This window comes from Hemibagrus wyckioides, linkage group LG03 (genome assembly GCF_019097595.1).
Source record: "Hemibagrus wyckioides isolate EC202008001 linkage group LG03, SWU_Hwy_1.0, whole genome shotgun sequence".
NCBI classification, from domain to species: domain Eukaryota; kingdom Metazoa; phylum Chordata; class Actinopteri; order Siluriformes; family Bagridae; genus Hemibagrus; species Hemibagrus wyckioides.
The window spans coordinates 22,913,962-22,933,078 of record NC_080712.1 but is presented as its reverse complement, the minus strand read 5'-3'; the positions used below and the strand labels follow the sequence as shown (position 1 = coordinate 22,933,078).

The 19,117-nt window shown below is 37.8% G+C and overlaps 1 protein-coding gene and 2 long non-coding RNA genes across 9 annotated transcripts in view; 1 reads left to right on the top strand and 2 right to left on the bottom strand.

The window, feature by feature from the left end:
• The window catches only part of LOC131345511 (uncharacterized), a 42,084-nt gene extending 39,315 nt beyond the window's left edge, over positions 1-2,769 (bottom strand). The window contains exons 1-2 of one of the 3 annotated variants that reach the window (XR_009203492.1): positions 1,856-2,769; positions 644-782 (exon numbers count right to left, since the gene is read on the bottom strand). This is a non-coding gene — a long non-coding RNA (uncharacterized LOC131345511). The remainder of the gene's footprint in view (positions 1-643; positions 783-1,855) is intronic. The other 2 variants (XR_009203491.1, XR_009203495.1) reach the window with 2 other exon arrangements.
• Positions 2,770-4,357: 1,588 nt separating this feature from the next.
• On the bottom strand, positions 4,358-9,680 carry six3a (SIX homeobox 3a). Its single transcript, XM_058377577.1, has 2 exons — positions 8,989-9,680; positions 4,358-7,500 (listed from the first exon to the last, which is right to left on the bottom strand). Exons 1-2 carry the CDS (start codon positions 9,678-9,680, stop codon positions 7,314-7,316), a joined length of 879 nt encoding a protein of 292 aa, XP_058233560.1. The 3' UTR covers positions 4,358-7,313.
• Positions 9,681-9,814: 134 nt separating this feature from the next.
• On the top strand, positions 9,815-18,809 carry LOC131344977 (uncharacterized). 5 transcript variants are annotated; one of them, XR_009203427.1, is made up of 8 exons: positions 9,844-10,216; positions 10,471-10,569; positions 10,703-10,778; positions 11,127-11,297; positions 11,807-11,841; positions 12,325-12,456; positions 12,602-12,832; positions 16,269-18,809. It is a non-coding gene; the product is annotated as an uncharacterized LOC131344977 (long non-coding RNA). The 5 variants fall into 5 exon arrangements; XR_009203422.1 differs by having other exon boundaries at positions 9,815-10,216; positions 11,807-12,456; XR_009203426.1 differs by having other exon boundaries at positions 10,083-10,216; positions 11,127-11,841.
• Positions 18,810-19,117: the final 308 nt, after the last annotated feature.

Below are 19,117 nucleotides of genomic sequence, written 5' to 3'. Positions count from 1 at the left end.
TCACCCGAAAGCCGAATATCCTTAACTTTTTGTGAGTAGTGTGTATGTATATATATACATATATAAAATAAAATGTGCTGTTGGTTAAATTGCTTAAATGAACTTTTAATTAACTATTTTTTCAGCACCCCATTCCCACGCATGTAAATACTTGCAAAGTAAACACAAAGACATGAAATGCATATACATATTATTATAGAGCAAACAAAGACTTTCTGCCATTAGGTTTTGTCAAGGGCATACACACACACAATACTGTATAAATACATGATCAGTACATGAGACATAATGGCCCCCCTTTTTTTGTCTGTTTGACATGCAAAAATAGGCAAAAACATACATCTATACAGCTTTCTGTGTATTACCCAAGGCTTGTTTTGTTTTGAGCTGTAGAAGTGATTGCTTTGGGCCTAGGATCACCAGGGGGGCACAATTTAAAAAATATAAATGAAATTAATTTGCAAAAAATCACACCTAGTAACTCTGATGTAATTTATTTTACATTTAAATGACCCAAGGTTTTCATGACAATCAATAATTATTGTGTGTAAATGTTTATCTATATCTTGTTATAAACACATAAAACTAAATAATAAACACTAATAGAAAACACACACACACAGAATAGCAAAAAGGCACTCACATTTACCACTGGAAGGCTGTCTGGGATGTTGGGATGATCATTTGGGGTAAGTACTTTGGGTACTTGGGGCAGGTGCTCAGAATCTTGGGACTTGTTCTCTTCGCTGGATATGAGGGGTCACAGGTGCCTTACTTTCTGTCTTTGACATGAACTCATGTATTAATTCATATCATGACTTGTATGTTTTCAAGTACTCTTTTAAATCATTTTTATTCTCGATAACGTGTTCTGTGTTTTATTTTTCCCTGTCCATTTTCCTCACAGAAAATAAGTCAAGGTCACCGACATTCAGATTGGAAAATGATTTGTTCTATTTTTTTCTTGTATTAAAAATTATAAATGGGTCAGTTTGATCCGAGGACTGATCAAATTGTCTTTCATTGTGTTGCCTCCATTTCTTACATACATTATTGTTCCACAATTTTGGTAAACCCTAAGGTTTCAGTAACCTATCTGCCCACTTCACCTCTGGGTTCATTCAGACTAATTAAACACATGTATGCTGCAAATGTTGGAACTTGCTCGTAAAACAGCTACACCTTAAAATCTGTGCATTCTACACAATATCGCCAATTGTTTAAGGACACCCCTCAAAATAACTGAATTCATTGTTTTTCTCTGCACTAATTCATCCCAAAGGTGTTCTATCAAGTTGAGGTCAGGACTCTGTGCAGGCCAGTCAAGTTCCTCCACACCAAACTCACTCATCCATGTCTTTATGGACCTTGCTTTGTGCACTGGTGTACAGTGTACTTTGTTCACACAAAGTTAGGAGCATGAAATTGTCCAAAATGTCTTTGTACGATGCAGCATTAAGAGTTCATTTCACTGGAACTAAGGGGTCAATCCCAACCCCTGAAAAACAACACCTGAATTCAATGATTTGGAGGGGTGTCCCAAAACCTTTGGCAATATAGTGTATGTTATACTGAAGGTGTAATGAGTAATGATCAGTGTTTCTGAAAAGTTTCCTTACATTCCCCACAAGAGGGCGATATATGCACGCAATAACGTGTAATGTTCTCAAATGGACAACTGAAGATTTGTTGTGACCAGCACAAGAGAAGTAGGTTAGCTGCTTCTAATACTACTACTAGACTACTACAACAACAACAATAATAATATCTTCTTCTTCTTCAACATCCTCATTATGTTGTTGTTTTCTATATACACTATGGATTAGTAGTTTCTGTCTTCAGAGAGTGAACCTACCTTTCTCGCCGTGTCCAGATGAACTATTAGAGGCCGCTTCTGACTGACACTTCCGGGTTGCTCGAAACTCTCTCTGCGCTATCAGCGGAGCTTCTAATGTCCCCAGGCTATGCGTAAAACAGGACATCTGTTTAAATGGTTTCTTGCTAATAAACTCCTGTCGGATGGCTTCCATTGTTGGTGCGTCTGAGATTATTTACAGAACGAGTCAGTTTCTAAATGGTTTCATGATTGTTGAGCAGGGTCGCGGTAGGAGGCGGTGAGGAGTGTATGGGCGGCGCAGCGGGGCTCCGGCGGGAGCGGTGCTAATTGAGGAGGCCGAGCCAAGCCGAGATGCGCGAATAGAGGGGCCAGGGCACTGTTCATTCCGCCGAGCTCAGTTTTTACACAAGAGTGCAGAGCAAAGATAATCTCTCTCTCTCTCTCGCACCTTACAGGCCTAGTCGCCCTATTGCCTAAGATAATTGTCGTACCTTAGTGAGTTTCCACACTATTGCAAACGCTATGCCCTCTAAACCCTCCAGCTGAATAATTTAAAGACAAATAGGTTTAATCAGCTGTATATACTGAGTGAATTGTAATGGCAACAGTTTAATTTTTATGGCGACTTCATGCAGTTCAGATCGCATCATGTATTGGCCAATATTCGTTTAACCATTTTAACTTAAATTTATGTTCCTGATCATTTTAAATGGTACATCCTCGACTAGGCATTAGATATTCTGGGTGACAAGAAGTATTATAGCAGAATGTGGTGGACTAATAAAATCTCTTCAACCTAGCACGAACAAATCTTTTCCCCATCTTCATTTTCAACTTTTTTTTCCCTTTTTCTTTCAACTTAAAAAAAATCTTTAACAATTTTCTTTCTTTCTTTTCCCTTCCTTCCCTTTCCCCTTCTTTTTTGTCTTAATATATCATTGTTCATAAAGTGGTGATAGTATATTCTTGTCTGAAAATTGTCATGGTATAGGCCTATGGTAGATACAAGATATTTAGATTGTGTTAGGAAATCTCTTACAATGTAACGACAACGTAATTTAAAATAAATTACAACGTAATTTAAATAAAAACATATTTTTTTGTTTATTATATCAGTTTTGTGTCAGCTACATTGTGATGATTAAGCAAAATCATCACGTGAGTGGCTGTTAAAAGCACAGGTGCTGCAACCGCTTAAGCTGCCTGTCAGTTCACTATGTGCAAGAAGCGCGAGATCAATGCTCACTCGTTCAGTCCTTTGTGTGTGTGTGTGTGTGTGTGTGAGTGTGTGTGAGTGTGAGTGAGAGAAAACGGGAAAGAATGCAATTGAGAAAGCCAGCGAAAGTTTTCTCAGTTGGGAATCTGACCAAATCGATTGTCCCATATGAAATATTTGGATATACTTCAACATTGGACATACCGAGCCTCACTGGATCCAATTTATGAATGGTTCCTAACAGTCCTTACAGCTGCACTGCTGATCTTGTATGCTGTATCACATGCAGGTTGTGATCGCAGAATTACGGCACTAATAGAATTAGCCTACAGCTGTTTTTTAATGCCGACTGCATCAAAACTCGGCGGAGAGTTCAAGACAGGAGCGACTGCAGCTTTGTTGATTTGAATCTCACGATCGAGTGAGTGTGTGTGTGCGCGCGCGCGTGTGTGTGTGTCACGAGTCATGATCTCTATTCGGCCACAGTTTTGTATCAATTCGCTTCTCGCAAGTGTGTGTCTTACTGGTGACAGGAAAGATGTCCTATAGTTATATATTCTTAGTAATAAAAAAAACTAGAGCCACAATCTGCGTGGATCATTTTAACTAATCCCAAATAAATGTCAGAATAACAACATCTACATTTCATAACCAAATCTAGCTTATATTAAGCAGACCAAACCTAGGGATAAAGGAATAAAAATAACAAGCTAAACGCTTTCCAACTACATCACTCACAGCTAACACTATTCGGTTTACCCCTCAGAATAAATAAGCGACTGCTTAGCTCAACAATGTCTTCTCTAACATTTTTTTTTACTATGAAGTTTAAAGTTGTGTATTTGCAAGCTATTGGCACAAAGCTGACTGAGTCTCTGTCTTATTTGCTTAATATAAGATAATTTTCTATATAAAGTACTGTGCAAAAACAGTTGGTGCTTTTGTACGGGGGATAAAATGCTAGATAATTAATGTTTCATAAATAGATATGATATAGAAAGTTTTTTTCTCGCTCTTTTTAGAAGCCTGTCAAACTATTTTTGAGTAGTTGAACAAACTCAAAACTTTCCAGTAGGTTGGTGTATAATACATTTAAATCGGATTGAGAATGTGACCAGATTAAAGAATTTTCAAGTCTGGTACAGCTCACCATTTGAAATAAAAAAGTAAACGTTTTAATACAACATTTACTCATTTATATAAGCGTATATAGGCTTTAGGGCGCGATGTGTTCTGAGTTAAAAGAACCATCCAACAACGTTATTTCAAAGTTTCAAACGATGACCTTTTAATTGGTTATTAAATGCTGTCTTTTGGAAAAGATTTTCTTTTACAGATCCTGTTACATGCGCAATTCATTAAACACCGTCTTTATAGCCCTAATGCAGCCCCTCTAGGTGCATAAATATCTTCCTTCTGAAAGCTTGTGCTGGAAAAAGTGGACTGAGGTGTTTTTTCTCTCCTTGCCAAAGCTCTGACTGTTCTGCATCTTATCTCTGCGCGTTCAATCCGGGTCAGGGGGAACTGTGGCTCATTGAGAGCTGCATGAATACACACGAATAGAAAAGTTGTGTTCACTTAACCGACGAATTTAGAGGGGGAAAAAACAGGGCAGTGCGATCTTTTCTTATAGCAGCCTGCAGCCCGATTGGGCTTATTTGTCTCTTTGCTAGGAAGGGTATGGGAACAGGACAAATAATCTATTCTGCAAGCTTTTTTGCCACACGAACTATTAACTATAGGCCTACAGACGAACCCAACTCTTGGAATGGACAGAAAACATGGTAGTCTATTGTTATTGCACTTGTCTCATATTCGTGTTAAATGTTATCCCAAACTCAAACATAAGCCAAGAGTTTTTAATACAAGGCTTCTTCTTGAACCTTACGCATGGCTACAGGGCAATCCCTAAAATAAATAATTACTCATACTGATATTCAAATCACAGCAAATAATACAAATTAATTCACCGATCTATGTGACGTAAAAAAAATAATAAAAAAAAAGCAGTGTAAAGAAAATATCAGGCTTTAACTAATTATCATCAACACTGCGGGACAACCCAACTAAATTTTTCATTTGCGCCATATCTTTATATCTTTGTTTGCTTGTTGGACGGTTAATGTTATAAAAAAAAAAATTCCACAGGTCAGTTGATTAAGTGAATGAATGAGTGAATGAATGAACGAACGAATGAATGAATGAATGAATGAATGAATGAATGAATGAATGAATGAATGAATGAGCAAATGTTTAAACACGCTCACCAACTAATGACCATTACCGCCCGAGTGGAGTCAACTGTCAAATAATAATAATAATAATAATAATAATAATAATAATAATAATAATAATAATAATAATAATGATAAATAAACAATAATAATGATAAATAGTTGTTATAAAAATGATTATTACTGCCAGATTAATTTGATTTAATAATGTGGGGTCATGAATCGCTCACTCACCGATTCACTCACTCACTGATTCACTCAGTCTCAGGCTGAATGGAGATTAACACGAGTGTTTTATTGTAAATAATTAACGTGCTGCAGTAAATCTGTCTTTTTTCAATAAGCGCAAGTGACAGTAGTCACTTAATAGTTAGAATATTTAGTGATGGTCAGGTGTTTTAAGGTTTGGTGGAAAGTAAGTAAAGTGACATTTGGTTGCCCGTTCCCATTTACAGTGCAGTCTTAAAAATTTCGTCAACCTATTCACTGACAAGAAACACTAGGGACGAAAGAAAAATAATGTACGAATAGTGTAATTGCTTGAACATCGTAAGCGAAGACAGGTTATGCTGACATGTGTAGAAGCAAATGCATGCTTCCTGTTGTGATGGGTTGTGTGTGTGTTTGGTTCTATACTATTTTAACTGTTTTTAAGGTAAGCCAACTGTATCCCACTATCCAAATAAAACCTTTATAGCAAGTTTTCTTCGTGGTTGATATGAGGTGTGAATGGGCTGATAGGGTGAATTGGGCCCGGGGAACGCTTTTCTCTCCGTACTGCTTCTCGCTTTTGGATGAAAAGCCCTTTCACTGTGGCTACAATAGGAGATTGGGCCAGGGGAGGAGTCCTTCATAATTAGTCCATTTAATGGTGCGTTTACTTAATTTTTGTATTCATTAGTGACTATGGGCAAAAGGAGAGAGAGTTTTCGTATCCTAAAAGCTTCCCGGTTAGTATTTCATAGACGTGCATATAAATTCTTTCATCCAGAATGTAGACGTTAGTGGTAGCTATACCGATAAAGAATTCTTCAGTTAATAACAACGACCGCCTTTGACACTTGGAAAGTAAATGCTATCACTGTGCCTGATATTGCCAGGCAAGGAAATCATCGACTTAATTCAGAATTATAAAATGGAATACTGTATTTTAGCTTAGAAATGTATACATTAACATAAACACGCAAGAAAAGTAACATTGAATAATTAAGCGCTCGTGGTTAAACATGAAATATTCCTTTGAACAGTCGATTATATTTCACATCTTCGTTGTTACTCTTCTTTTGCATAAATCTCGACTGAAACCATTGTACTCAATGTATTAAAACAGAGAAACAAAAACGTCTAGAGCGCTTAATAATTACGTTCTGACAAATAGTTATGAACACCAATTCAAGAAAAGGAACCAGGTATAGAAAAGACAACGGAGACGTAGAGCAATATTATATACAGCCATATTTCTACACATATATTACAAACTGGGAGAATGATCGCATTATTTAGGATATAGGCATAATTCAATATAAAATCTCGAAATAAAAATAAAAAATCTGATACAGTTCCACATTTGACCAGTACCCCACACAGGCAGTGACAGCAGTGAAAAAAAAGGTGCTTACGACTCAAATGATTGTCTGATGAAACTAAAAGAAGAAGGATTGCATCCTGGCTGCGCTGTGCATTACCACTCGAATTAAAAACAAATTTTTTAAAAAAATAAAGAAGATGAACACCGGTTTCTGGAAATTTCCTCCTCTCGGTCATCCTGGCAGAAAACATCGAGCGAAAGGTTATTTCCTGCGTATAAAAAAAAGCTATCGATATTACATGCAAGTGATGGGGGTAGGGGAAAGGCGTGGGTCCCGTTGAAAGCGCTTGAAAAAAAAAAGACGTGCTTTTATATTTTTCTTTTCTTTTTTTCTCTCTCTTTCTCTCAATAATTATGGTCCTTTTTCCCCGATATTTCATAATGTTTATTCAGGTCCATATTCCCTGCAAATATTTCTCTCTCTCTTTTATTTGTGTATCATACGTCGCATTCTGAGTCACTGGACGTTACGGAGAGGATGGATGTGGCCATGTCGGCGCGCTCCGTCACGCTCGATACGCTGGTGGTGGGACTGGCGGCGGTACACGGCGACTCTGCCGAGCTATGCGGAGTGCATTCAGATAGAGAGCGCATGCCGTTCTGTCCTATGGCTTGGTGCTGGAGCCTGGATGGGGAAAGGAGAGAAAGAATGAGACATTACCCTGAGTATGAAATATTTGTTCATAACGATTAATTAAATGCCTATTCAATATCTATGTATGGGTATGCTTTATATGTTCGAGCTGATACGATTCTTCAAGCAAGTTTGAAACACAGGCCTACAGAAGCTACACTTTGTGCAAGCACACTGGTATTAGCCCAGATTAGCCTGAACTCGCCGAAAACACTGCTGCCTTTAACTGATCAATACCAAACCTTTAGCTTTTTCCATAACATTTTGACTAGAACGAATTAAATTTCAGTTCATCCAATTTTGACAACCTTAGTAAAAACAAACAAGCAAACAAACAAAAATCATGTTTCCTATTTTTTCACTGTTTATAAATCGCGTCAGGTTCATATTTTCACAAAATATCTATGCGTCTTGAACTAGTCATTCTAAACGTCAATGTGCATTTGAATACTGATCTTAAACAGAAGCTGCCCCATGTAACAAGGCTTGTGATTTTTGATTTATTTATTTATTTTTGTTTAGCAAACAGCCGTAAGCAATAGCTCTTAGATACACACAAAAACACCAATAACATGAAGCAAAAAAAAATATTTATCAAAATGTTGAACAGGATTAATTTTAAATTAAGAGCTGTTCAAAATGTTACAAAAAATATATATCTTCTTGATAATATGATTATACGTGATCAATAATTGGCAGTCCAAAAATGTCTGAACAAAATATAATCTTGCCAAGTGGAACTGACCTTGTTCTCTGTAAATGTGTTTACAAAATTATTTATTATTATGTAGAAATTGAATAAATTTATAGTTGCTGTTGTATTACCACAAAATCTATATCCTTAGCATATGACTATTATATGAGAAGTTAAACCATATGTAATTCGTTAGAGCAGACAAGATGACATGGCAATGATAATCATTTGTCAGGTACTGGTATTAAATAATTACCATTTAATAATATTTCATTTAAAGGCTATATTAATAGGCTATTAAGCTACAAACCCGGCAGACAACAAAACAACTGTAAATGGGATTGTATATTGTACATTTCGTGGCAGATTATAGCTAAATATCATAGAACTACAGCTAACTGTAAATACTTGTTTTGCAAATATAGTTCAGATTGTTGAAAAAATATGTTCATGTACAAACAGCCTATTTATTACTCTTGTTTGTGTAACTCCAGTATATATTTATTGGTTTTAAAATTACAACATGTTTTCCTTCTATTATCTGACTGCCATTTTCAATAATAATAATTAACACAAATATTAAATCATTGTCGAACTCTCTAGCTTTTCTATCATTTTACACAGCACTGAGCTTCAACTGCTAAACATGTAGCCTGCTTACTTAATGCAAAATGACTGCTTAATAAATCCAGGCCATAAATGCAGCTTTTTATTTCCCAGTAATATTTTTCAACTTTCAAATGTTGTCACTTCACGCACACATGAGCCAAATAAATGAAGTGTACCTGTTTTTTGCTGCCGCTGCTCTGTCTCTTTGCCTCCGGTTTTTAAACCAGTTTCCGACTTGTGTAGGAGTGAGTCCAGTGGCCTGCGCCAGTTCGCGTTTCTTGCTCGGGTTGGGATACGGGTCCTGCAGGTACCACTCCCGCAACAGACTGCGCGTCCGTTCCTTGAAACAGTGCGTCTTCTGCTCGCCGTCCCAGATGGTTCTGGGCAGCGGAAACTTCTTGCGCACTCTGTACTTATCGACGGGTCCGAGCGGGCGCCCCCGCAGCTTCTCGGCCTCCTGGTAGTGAGCCTCGAGCCACATGGCCTGCAGTTTGCCGTGCGAGTCCTTGGTGAACTTGTGGTTTTCCAGGATATGATAGAGGTCGCGGAAGTTGCCCGTGTGGAAGGCGACAACAGCACGGGCGCGCAGGATCGACTCGTGTTTGTTAATGGCCTCGCATGCGCCCGGCGCAACCGGCAGCGACCACAGAAAGCGACCCAGTCGCTCGATGTCGCCGGTCTCCTCAAGCGTCTCGCAGACGCTCGCCACCTGCTCCGCGGAGAAGTTGAGGGTCGGTAGCTGAAACATGGACAAGTCTTCGGGAGACCGGGCGCTGGGCGCGCTGCTCGCCACGAGCAAGGGCCGATCAGCGAAGTTGGGCAGGAAGAAATGGGAGGGATAGAGCTCTAAAGGAGATCTGAAAACCATGGAAATGACCTGAGAGAGAAAGAAAATTAGCAAAGAAAAAAAGAGGAACGGACGAGTGCAAGATTGAATGATTCAATAGCTATCGCCTAATGACACCAGCCTCATAATATCTCCCCCTAAAAATCCACGCGTGAGTGTAGCATTGAAATATTTTGTTTCGCTTTTCTATTGGTCTTCTTGGTGTCGTTGTGGGGTTGTCATGGCAGCCCTGCCAATCACTGTCAAGCGTGCCAATCATTAGCCAGTACGTAGTGGCTTTCACCACTTGTGCTGCTCGCGCGGGGGGGTTATCAGGAAGTCCGATCTGAACACCGCCCTCCCTCCTGAAGCAGAAGCCGAGGCTCAGCCTATTTGTTGAATGGAATGAGCAATTAGTGGGTGGAATATTATTGCGATCTTAACGAGACTCGTTAAAGCTAAAGAAGATATGTAGTAAAGAGAAGGCAGGGGTGGCGGCTGGTTGGAGGAGGGGGGTGACAGTCGTGCACATGGAATCCACATTTAAATGAAGGACTTGAAACGGAGTCTACAACACGGTGCGCTTACATTCACTAGACTATATGAACATAATCTCTATACATCCTTTGGTATGAATGTCTTTTTGAATGTTTTCGGACAAGTTTATTGTAATGCTTTTCTCCTGAACGTGTTATTTTGTAAGTTAGGTAGCTATAAATCTTTACATTTGTTGTTCATTGAAGCCCACAAAAGTAAATTTGAACGTTTTTTTTTTTTTTGTTTTTTGTTTTTTGTTTTTTCCCTGACACGGATTTGGCTGTCATCCGCGCAGATACAGTCGCTGCTGATGCTTGCTCAGCATCCCTCTGCTGGCTCCAGTGTGTTTTCTATGCAAAGGAAAACACCAATCTCTTGCCCCTTGCATGAATAGGTGATAAGTAAAATAACTTTGATAGGAATCACCTCGCGAATTAAAATATCTCTCAAATAATATATTGAATATATTGAAATATTAATTTACTCCTCTTTCATATTAGGCTAATATTTCTTCCTTTTTTTTACAGGTTGAGCCGCTGCACCACTTATGCCTTTAAACTGGAAATATAATGGAAATTGGCGTTTACATGTTTAAAAACAACAGTAAGAGTGTGCTATTATCTCGAACGATATGCAATATCTAATTTTAAAGCCAATACAATGATCTTTTGCTATATTAAGATAGTTCAAGTTATTATTATTATTTATTTTTTTATTTATTTTTTTGCATTCCACCACAGCTTCTAGACTAATTTGATGACAGAACATATCTACGCTTCATATCATGTTGCAGTCTCGCAGATTTCCCTGCCATATTAGTTGTTGTTTATTTGTCAGTGAGGTATGGCATAGATTGACTTAGGTTTGGGTAAGGAAAGAGAAAGGTGGGTAGTTTTGTTTTATTTTCTCCAATATCACAGTCGTTTGCTTTTCTGTCATCTGAAACTTTAGTGAAGCAACTCCAAGTACCACTTGAATTGGTCGCTTTGGAAAGCTTCTTGGACTGGAAATAACCTGTATTGAAATGCTGACCGCATATTCCTGCTCTAATCCACTCTCGCCCGGCCGGCATTTCGAAGAGGCCCCTGCCTGCTGAATATCCTGAAAGGCTAGCATCTCCAGGTGTTTAACCCGATCACCTTACACGACCACTGAGTTTTACGTGCTTTTTTAAGATTACTTGGAAATCTGTGCTTGCAGGCAACACGGAAATTACCGAGGGGTTGACGAAACGTAAGGACTGAAACGGGGTGCGCATAAGCCCCTGTTAAATCACTTTATTTAACACGGCCCTTTGTTTACGTTAAGCATGTAATTAACACCCCCAAACAAGTTTATTCACCTGGGCTAATTGTCTGTTTATCCCCGGGCTTCCACTGCTGTAGTCTTTGCGATAAGCAGCGGGGGGACTAGCTCCTCAATACCGACGAGCCATTAGCTCCCTCTTTGTTTATTTAATTCCGCACCGCCTCACAGCACAATACGGGCACCCGTTAAACTCCAACTCCACTTTACTGAAGAAGTAGATTATTTCAGCACTTCAGCCTTAGCCCTAACTAACAGCAAGAATAACTTTGTGCGTTTTTTTAAAAACCAGATGCTTAATGTTTTTCTTTCATGTGTCGTCACAGCATGGGCTTTTGGACCTGGTGGAGCCGAAAATAAGGTAAAAAAATGTTCTACCCTTCTCACTTAGCTCTTAAAAAAAAAACTTAGGTTTTGTCATTTCATTAAAAAGCATCCTCCAGCATCTCCTCACGTTGACATGCGCACGGATTTCCACGTGTGATTTCTGTGCCGCGAAAGCCTACTGCAGTGTAAGAGACCAGTTGGGAGAAGAAATTTAGGAGCGCGTATCTCCGTTCTCGTTTCAGGTTCTAGTCTGAAACATTTTTATGTAGATTTTTGTAGATAATTACATGCTTGATTTTTTTGACAGATCTATTGTGTGGACACTGTGGATACAGTCGCTCCCGTTTTGTGCTCGACGGAATCCCTGAGTTACGCGTGATTTCTAAGCGTATTTATGCTTTGCATTTAATCTGTCTTGACTTGTTTTGCCTCCTCTTCCTGTCGTCATTTCTTCTTCGCTGATTTTTCTCCCTCCCATTCATCACACAAGTCCCTCTCTTTTTCTTCTTCATTGTAGCTGCGAAATTCATTATGCTGTTTCAGACTATCGTCGCAAGTTTTCTTTCTTGAATCTTCCTAAGCGGACGCAGTTGGCAGGTGACTGTGGTCTGTCTCACGTGCCCGATCATGAACATCATCTTAACATCTTGTAAGTTTCGGAAATATAGCATTTGACAGATATGCTTCGCAAAAATATGAAAATGTATGCGTTTATATCCAATCCGCTGGAGTTGATTAAGCAGGTTGGATAGGCGTTCCATGGTTACAGATTGTATACTCTTATTACTTTGCAGCTTCCGACGCGGATACTCTGCATGCTCTCCACTCCAGAAATCCGGAAAGGGCAAACGCAGCTTGCAGCTTTGTGGGGCCGTCGGGATGGGGCGCAACTGCCCCTTTTTATTAGCTTAGTCGAAAGCTTTCAACCTCTTCTGTTGTGCATCGCCAGGACCTTTGCATAGCCGTAACCTGCAGACGTGATGTGGGGTTTTTGACACTCTGCTGAGGCATCATGCACTAATAATGTGAGTACAGTGCTCGTATAGCACATGCCCTATAACTTTCGTAAAATACTTTAACTGTAGTCTAGCTAGTATAACCATGGAGAATATATGCCTTAAATAGATGCAATTTACTAACTGCAATTTTTCCCCATTTCTTTCTGGAATCAAATTCTATTATTCGACTTTAGAAATAAATGCTCCTTGATGATTATTTAAGAGTTTATTGTAGAAACAAGGGTTCTTATCTTGTACGTCTACTTAGGTTCTACTTCAAACCCTTTGTGACACGTTAAGGAACAAATAGAGGAACAAATGAAAGACCCGTAAAGGTTCTAGATTTTCTAAAAGTTTCTACTATTAACACTTCCTTTTGTCATTCTGTTTTAGACTTCCGTTCTTACTGACAACGAACGTTAAGCTGTTTTGGCAAAGTCCATCTTATTGTACTGTGAAGGTTTTGTTCTCCATCACTATGTCTTTTTTTGTGTGGTCTCATTAAGTGGGCATCCTGCTAGGTCTGCAGAATTATACAGGAGCTGTCCAATCAGTGCATGTGCACGGCTTGTTAGCGACATTTAATGAGGCTTCTCCGCGCACCGAGAGAATGGCACCTCAATGTTAGATTTACCTTGTGTCAACTCGTTACTTCTAATGAAGGCATTGGAGGATTCTCTGCTGAATGGAACCAGGCTGCCGGAACTGTAGGCCATCTTCGTCTTCTTGCGAGTTCTCCTGCATCTGCATTTGCCTAGCCAAAACCCATAGCGCCTGCGCGCGCGCGCGCGTGTGTGTGGTCAGGGGCCATTTTTGAAAAAAAAGAAAAAGAAAAGAAAAAAAAAATCTAGAGACCACTCTTATATGGGAGTACATGCGCGGCGTCCGCCTTTATACCCAAGACACACGGCTAGCTATAGCAATGGCTCATATTGCTGTGTTGACTGACCTGGGCATCAGGTCACTTTGCATCTTAAGAAGTTCCCGCCTGTCCTTGTGAGATGTGATATAATGCTACAACACACCCTCTAATATATTTTACCTCTTAACTTTCCCTATCATGTCTCACACACACACACACACTGATACACACACACACTGACACACACACATACCCCGGACCCTTTAAATCAATTATAAATCTCGAGCTTTGCTGGACACTAACCCACTTTTTAAAGACTTTATAAGGCTAATAAACAAATTGTCACAATTCTTAATTACACGGCTATAAATTTTGATTGATTATATGGACAATGGTTTATTTATGGACCAAGGAATAACTGTGTTAGGATTTTTTCTACCACAGAATGTCATTCATATGGAAATGCAAAGCATTCCTTTTAGAATAGACTATAATTTTATGCAAATCTGAAAAGATAGATTTAATCGGTCGGTAGTCATTTATCCTTGCAAAATCATTACGTACCTTAAGTCATAAGGCTATTTTGACTTTCGGAGTTATAAAACACTTTTTATACATTTGTATGTGTTATATATCATACGAGTGAATGGCAATAATAATTAAATGAAAACAGTATTAGGAAATAAATAACTAGTATTATCAGCACTAACTGCATGCAAATACTTTAATTAATTCTTTCCTGTAAGTCACTATATCAGGCAATAGACCAAATAAGCAAACGACTCATTATTGACAATGGATAGTAAAGATTTACTCTACTGTTATATCAGTAATGGTACACAAATTATTCCCCTTTCTGACCACTACTGTGGGATTCTAGAACCATTACGAGTTTCCACAGAGGGACAACTGAAAAACCTCAAGGGCTCTACATAGTTTATAACTCATAAAGGCTTTACATATTTACATTATGCAACATATTCTGCATTTTAATGACTAATTTACAAAAAAGGCTCCCTCTCGCAGGGCTGTGCCAGGTCTTTGTGCACGCGGTGTAATCATTACTGTTCAAGGTGTGTGAGGCGGCCGCTTAATGTACAAATAAGATAATTCGTGCATTTGCTTGTGGCCCTGAGCCTGTATAGAGAATACATCACTCTCTACACACACTCTCCTAAATTATTACTCAGGCAAGAATACTCAACCTAACTCATTATACTGCAGCATTTTACAACATATTAATTACATATTAATAGTAAACTTGCACTTAAATAATTCTTCATATTATTATTATTATTATTATTATTATTATTATTATTATTATTATTATTATTATTATTACTTTTTCATTTAAATTATTATTATTATTATTATTATTATTATTATTAATATTATTATTATTATTATTATTATTATCATTTATTTTATTTATTTATTTATTTATTTATATTATTCTTTTTTCCACATAATACATTTTATAAATATTCCAGTAATAACATTTTTGTTATATATTATATAATAAAATTTTAGGCGTAGATCAAACAAGAAGAAAAAATGTACAGTATGTACAATAATATACAGTATAATCTTCAAATATTTTTATTATATTAAGCTAGAAAAGAAATATACATATGACGTTTTGTCAGAGCCACAGTCACTCTAAGGTTTTGTATTAGCTTTCACACAACGAAATTAAAGTTATGGATCTTTAGTACAGTTACTATTATGCAATACCCACGTGTATTTTTCCGGGCTATGGATACATCCGCTTTAATCTGGAGTAAACATATTCTGTTTATGAACTGTGTATTTTTATACTAATTACATTTTTTGCTGCTGGGAAATATTCGTAGATGAGGTCATGTGTGGCATAATTTTTGTTGTGTTATGATACCTACTAAAGTGAAATAAACACGGGCAATTAAAATGATAAAATGATATTCAGTCACTTTCGTTGATTCGGATACTTCAACGCCTTTGCCTCCCTGACTCTACAATGTTCAATGGCGTAGTACTGAAACGATCCTGACTTTGTTTTTACGGGTCCTGCCATGATCTGTCCTCGAGTATGTCAGTAATTATTTTTCCAATGCGTCTTGGGATTATAGGAAAACGAAAAAAAAGTTTAGTATTACTTGTGCAGTATATGATTTTTAATTTTTTAATGACCACACTGTTGCTGTTAGTTACAACGTTGACATCAGTAATGAAAGAATACTCACAGAGTATTGGAATATTATATCGACCTACTCACTTGTCTATTTTTCCTGACTAGGCCTTTCTGGGGTCTATCAGAAGATTTACGCTACATTGCAATGCTCACAACTGACCATTTTACTTAAAATATTGCACCTGATAACGCCCTATAGAACTGAATTAACCCCTGTGCCTATTTGCTTCTTCTATTTAATTAAATGAAGGCGCAGTGGAAGGTAAAACAAGTATTAACGTCAAGTGTAATGTTTATTTTTCACGACTTCTAGGTGTGAAACGGCAGATAAACATGCATCAAATGCAGATGAGTTTCATTTGTCAGCAGTCCATGTCAGATTTAAATTCACCCTCCACTTCTTGTGAATTCTTATCTATTGCTATCTATAGCTCAAACCCCACTGACTGAAAATGCTGTGTGGACTGAGCTCGTTATGTACGGGTGAGTAACTGCTGTCGGATGGGATATGTGTCTGCGCTAGAGCTGGACTAGAGGGATCGATAGAGAGCGTCTGGAGAACTCCGGTACAGGCGCTGACTTGCATCGGCCTGACAGCTACAAGCGGAGTAACGCCAATGAACCGCAACAGGTAGAGCTGTTTCATAGGAAAATATAATAACTTTATACAAACCTTGTTAGCATTTAATTTGACCAGCTCTCCGTAAAGACATGCAAAATAATAATTAATGTATTACTTACTTTTACAAGGAAAAGCCATGTAAAAAGAAAAATATTTTATTGTGTACAAAACAAAAATCAATAAGCTGGATATTTGTAAGACGGTAGATGGCAAGGCATGCCATGTAATTTTTTTCCATAGGACTTTTAAAACTTTTGTTGACCTGGTCCACAGTTGATTAGGCTATTTTATGATACAAATACATATTTCAGGTATTCATGGCAACTCATCAGATTTTTAAAAAAAAATTAACAATATATAAATATTGGATTGCGACATGCTTATTTTTTAAACTAGTAAAAATTAAATGTTAGACATGTACAAATGGAATCAGAAAGGCAGAAAAGGTAATATTTATATTAGGTAGGCTGTTCTGTGGGTAAGTATGACCGTATGACTGTTTCTGTTTGTTTTGGGGGGTTTTTTTCGTTAGGGACCAAAATGTAAAGCTAAACATGAATTTCTTTAAAGCTTCTTTGTTGTGACAACGCCCAGTTGTTAAAGGCGCTATATAAACAGGTTAAAATTGGACTGAAATGAAATTGATCGTAACTTCGTAACCTAGACTGTCAGTTCAGGCTGGTGCAGATTTAGTTTCCTCAAAAAGTATCGTTGACTACCAAAATCTAATCGTTAATAGTAGAGCTCATTTCGACCTCTGAAAATGAGACCAACTGAAACTGGCCCCCAAAACTCAAAGTTAGAACATAACTGTGTTGGAATTTAACTTTTCGTTAAGTGCTTAAAACACTGATTACAGGTATCTCATGTCTTTCTTTCTTTCTTTCTTTCTTTCTTTCTTTCTTTCTTTCTTTCTTTCTTTCTCATACAGTTAGGGGGGAATTTGAGAAGGCAGTTTCTACAATGTTTTGTTAACCAGCTTACAGAAGGCTTATTAATACTAATTAATTTCGTCACACAGTTTTCTTATATTTACTATTTAAATAAATTTCTATCATGGCTCAACATTACTTTTATTTTTTTATATAATTTTATTACCCTGTGTTACAAATAAACGTAACCCAGAGTAATTAAATTTAATACTCAACTGCTTTCTCTCTCTCTCTCTCTCTCTCTCTCTCTCTCTCTCTCTCTCTCTCCTTAAAGTACACGACTATAAGTGGACGTTCAAAATTACCTTCAGCTTAATCTGGCAAGAATCTGCATCTATTATTTCCATCTATTAAACCGTTAATGTCCAAAGTAGACTCGTGCTTATACTCTGTACCTCCATCAACTGACTCATTAAGTGACTCACCATTTTCTTACGTAGTCGCGTCACTTACTGCACACTGCTGTAGATTTTTTTGCATGAACTCAAGAACATTATGGCTTAGTGTAGTTATAAAGATTTCTCTTGTTTTCACCAAACTTAAGCACCCAGCTACAAAGCAGAAACCCCACCCCTTTTGCTGAAATTGTTGTGCAAGTACTTACAAACATGCAGTCAGAGGTAAATTTGGGATTGGCTAATCCACTGTAATTCTGTAATTGGCTAAATTTGGGTCACACACTTGCCAATAGGAGGAAAAATAATAATCTTGCTGAATTGTAATCGCAATGGCCTTTAACATTTAAAAAAAAAAAAAAATTGGGACACCAGTAAAAGAACTGGACTAACAACAGAACGATCTGGATGAAACAGGATGGGTGGCAGCTTCAGGTTTTTCAGTGTATGGTTTAGGACCCAGCCTGTGTGTGATGACTTGGTTGCATTTGTCTGCTGATAAGTCACACAGAGGTAATGGGAAGTTATTGGGAGCTCGTCCTAAGTTCATGGTTCATGGTGAGGTTAAAGAGACTGTTGATACTGTTGCTTGCTCTCAATGTTAAGTCCTCTTCCTTCCTAAAAGAGGATGTGCCCTAGCCACTGTGCACTCATGTTTGTTTTTATAGGTTTATGCCATTGGCCCAAACAGGAATGCACAATAACACCATGACGTCATAGACTGCAAGTTTTTCTCTCGTCTTTCTTTGTAAAATCACACAAGGCCTGTCCTCGAACTTCAGTCAAGTCCTTTGTCTTTGTCTATTTTTAGCCACCTATCCCAAAGCACTTGGGAACTGACTCAACTTGAGCACATAACCCCTAAAAGTAGATTTTCGCTGACAATATGATTGTCGATTCTGACAGTTCTGATCACCTGCAAAATCCCATGCCAAAAATGTAATGTTTTACAAGCTGATATGTATAATATATTATATGACCAGCTGCTACATGTATAACTATCAATAAAAATCTGTTGTCTAACTGACAGTGAGTTATTAATGTCTTTGGCTGTTGGAATGAATGAAAACTGGAACAATAATTCTGCTTGTCAGCTTGTCACTAATCAGATGACTTAACTGCTGGCTGTTTCTGGGAGAGAGAGAGAGAGAGAGAGAGAGAGAGAGATGAGCTATACTCTTCATTTGCAAACACAACTCAAGGCCACATGCCATGCAATGCTTTATTTGTGTGTGTGTGTGTGTTCTGATCCAGCTGTCTTGATATTGCCTCCATTAGCCTCATTACATCTGTTTATGCACAGCAGCAAGACGCATTCAAGTCTATTTAGC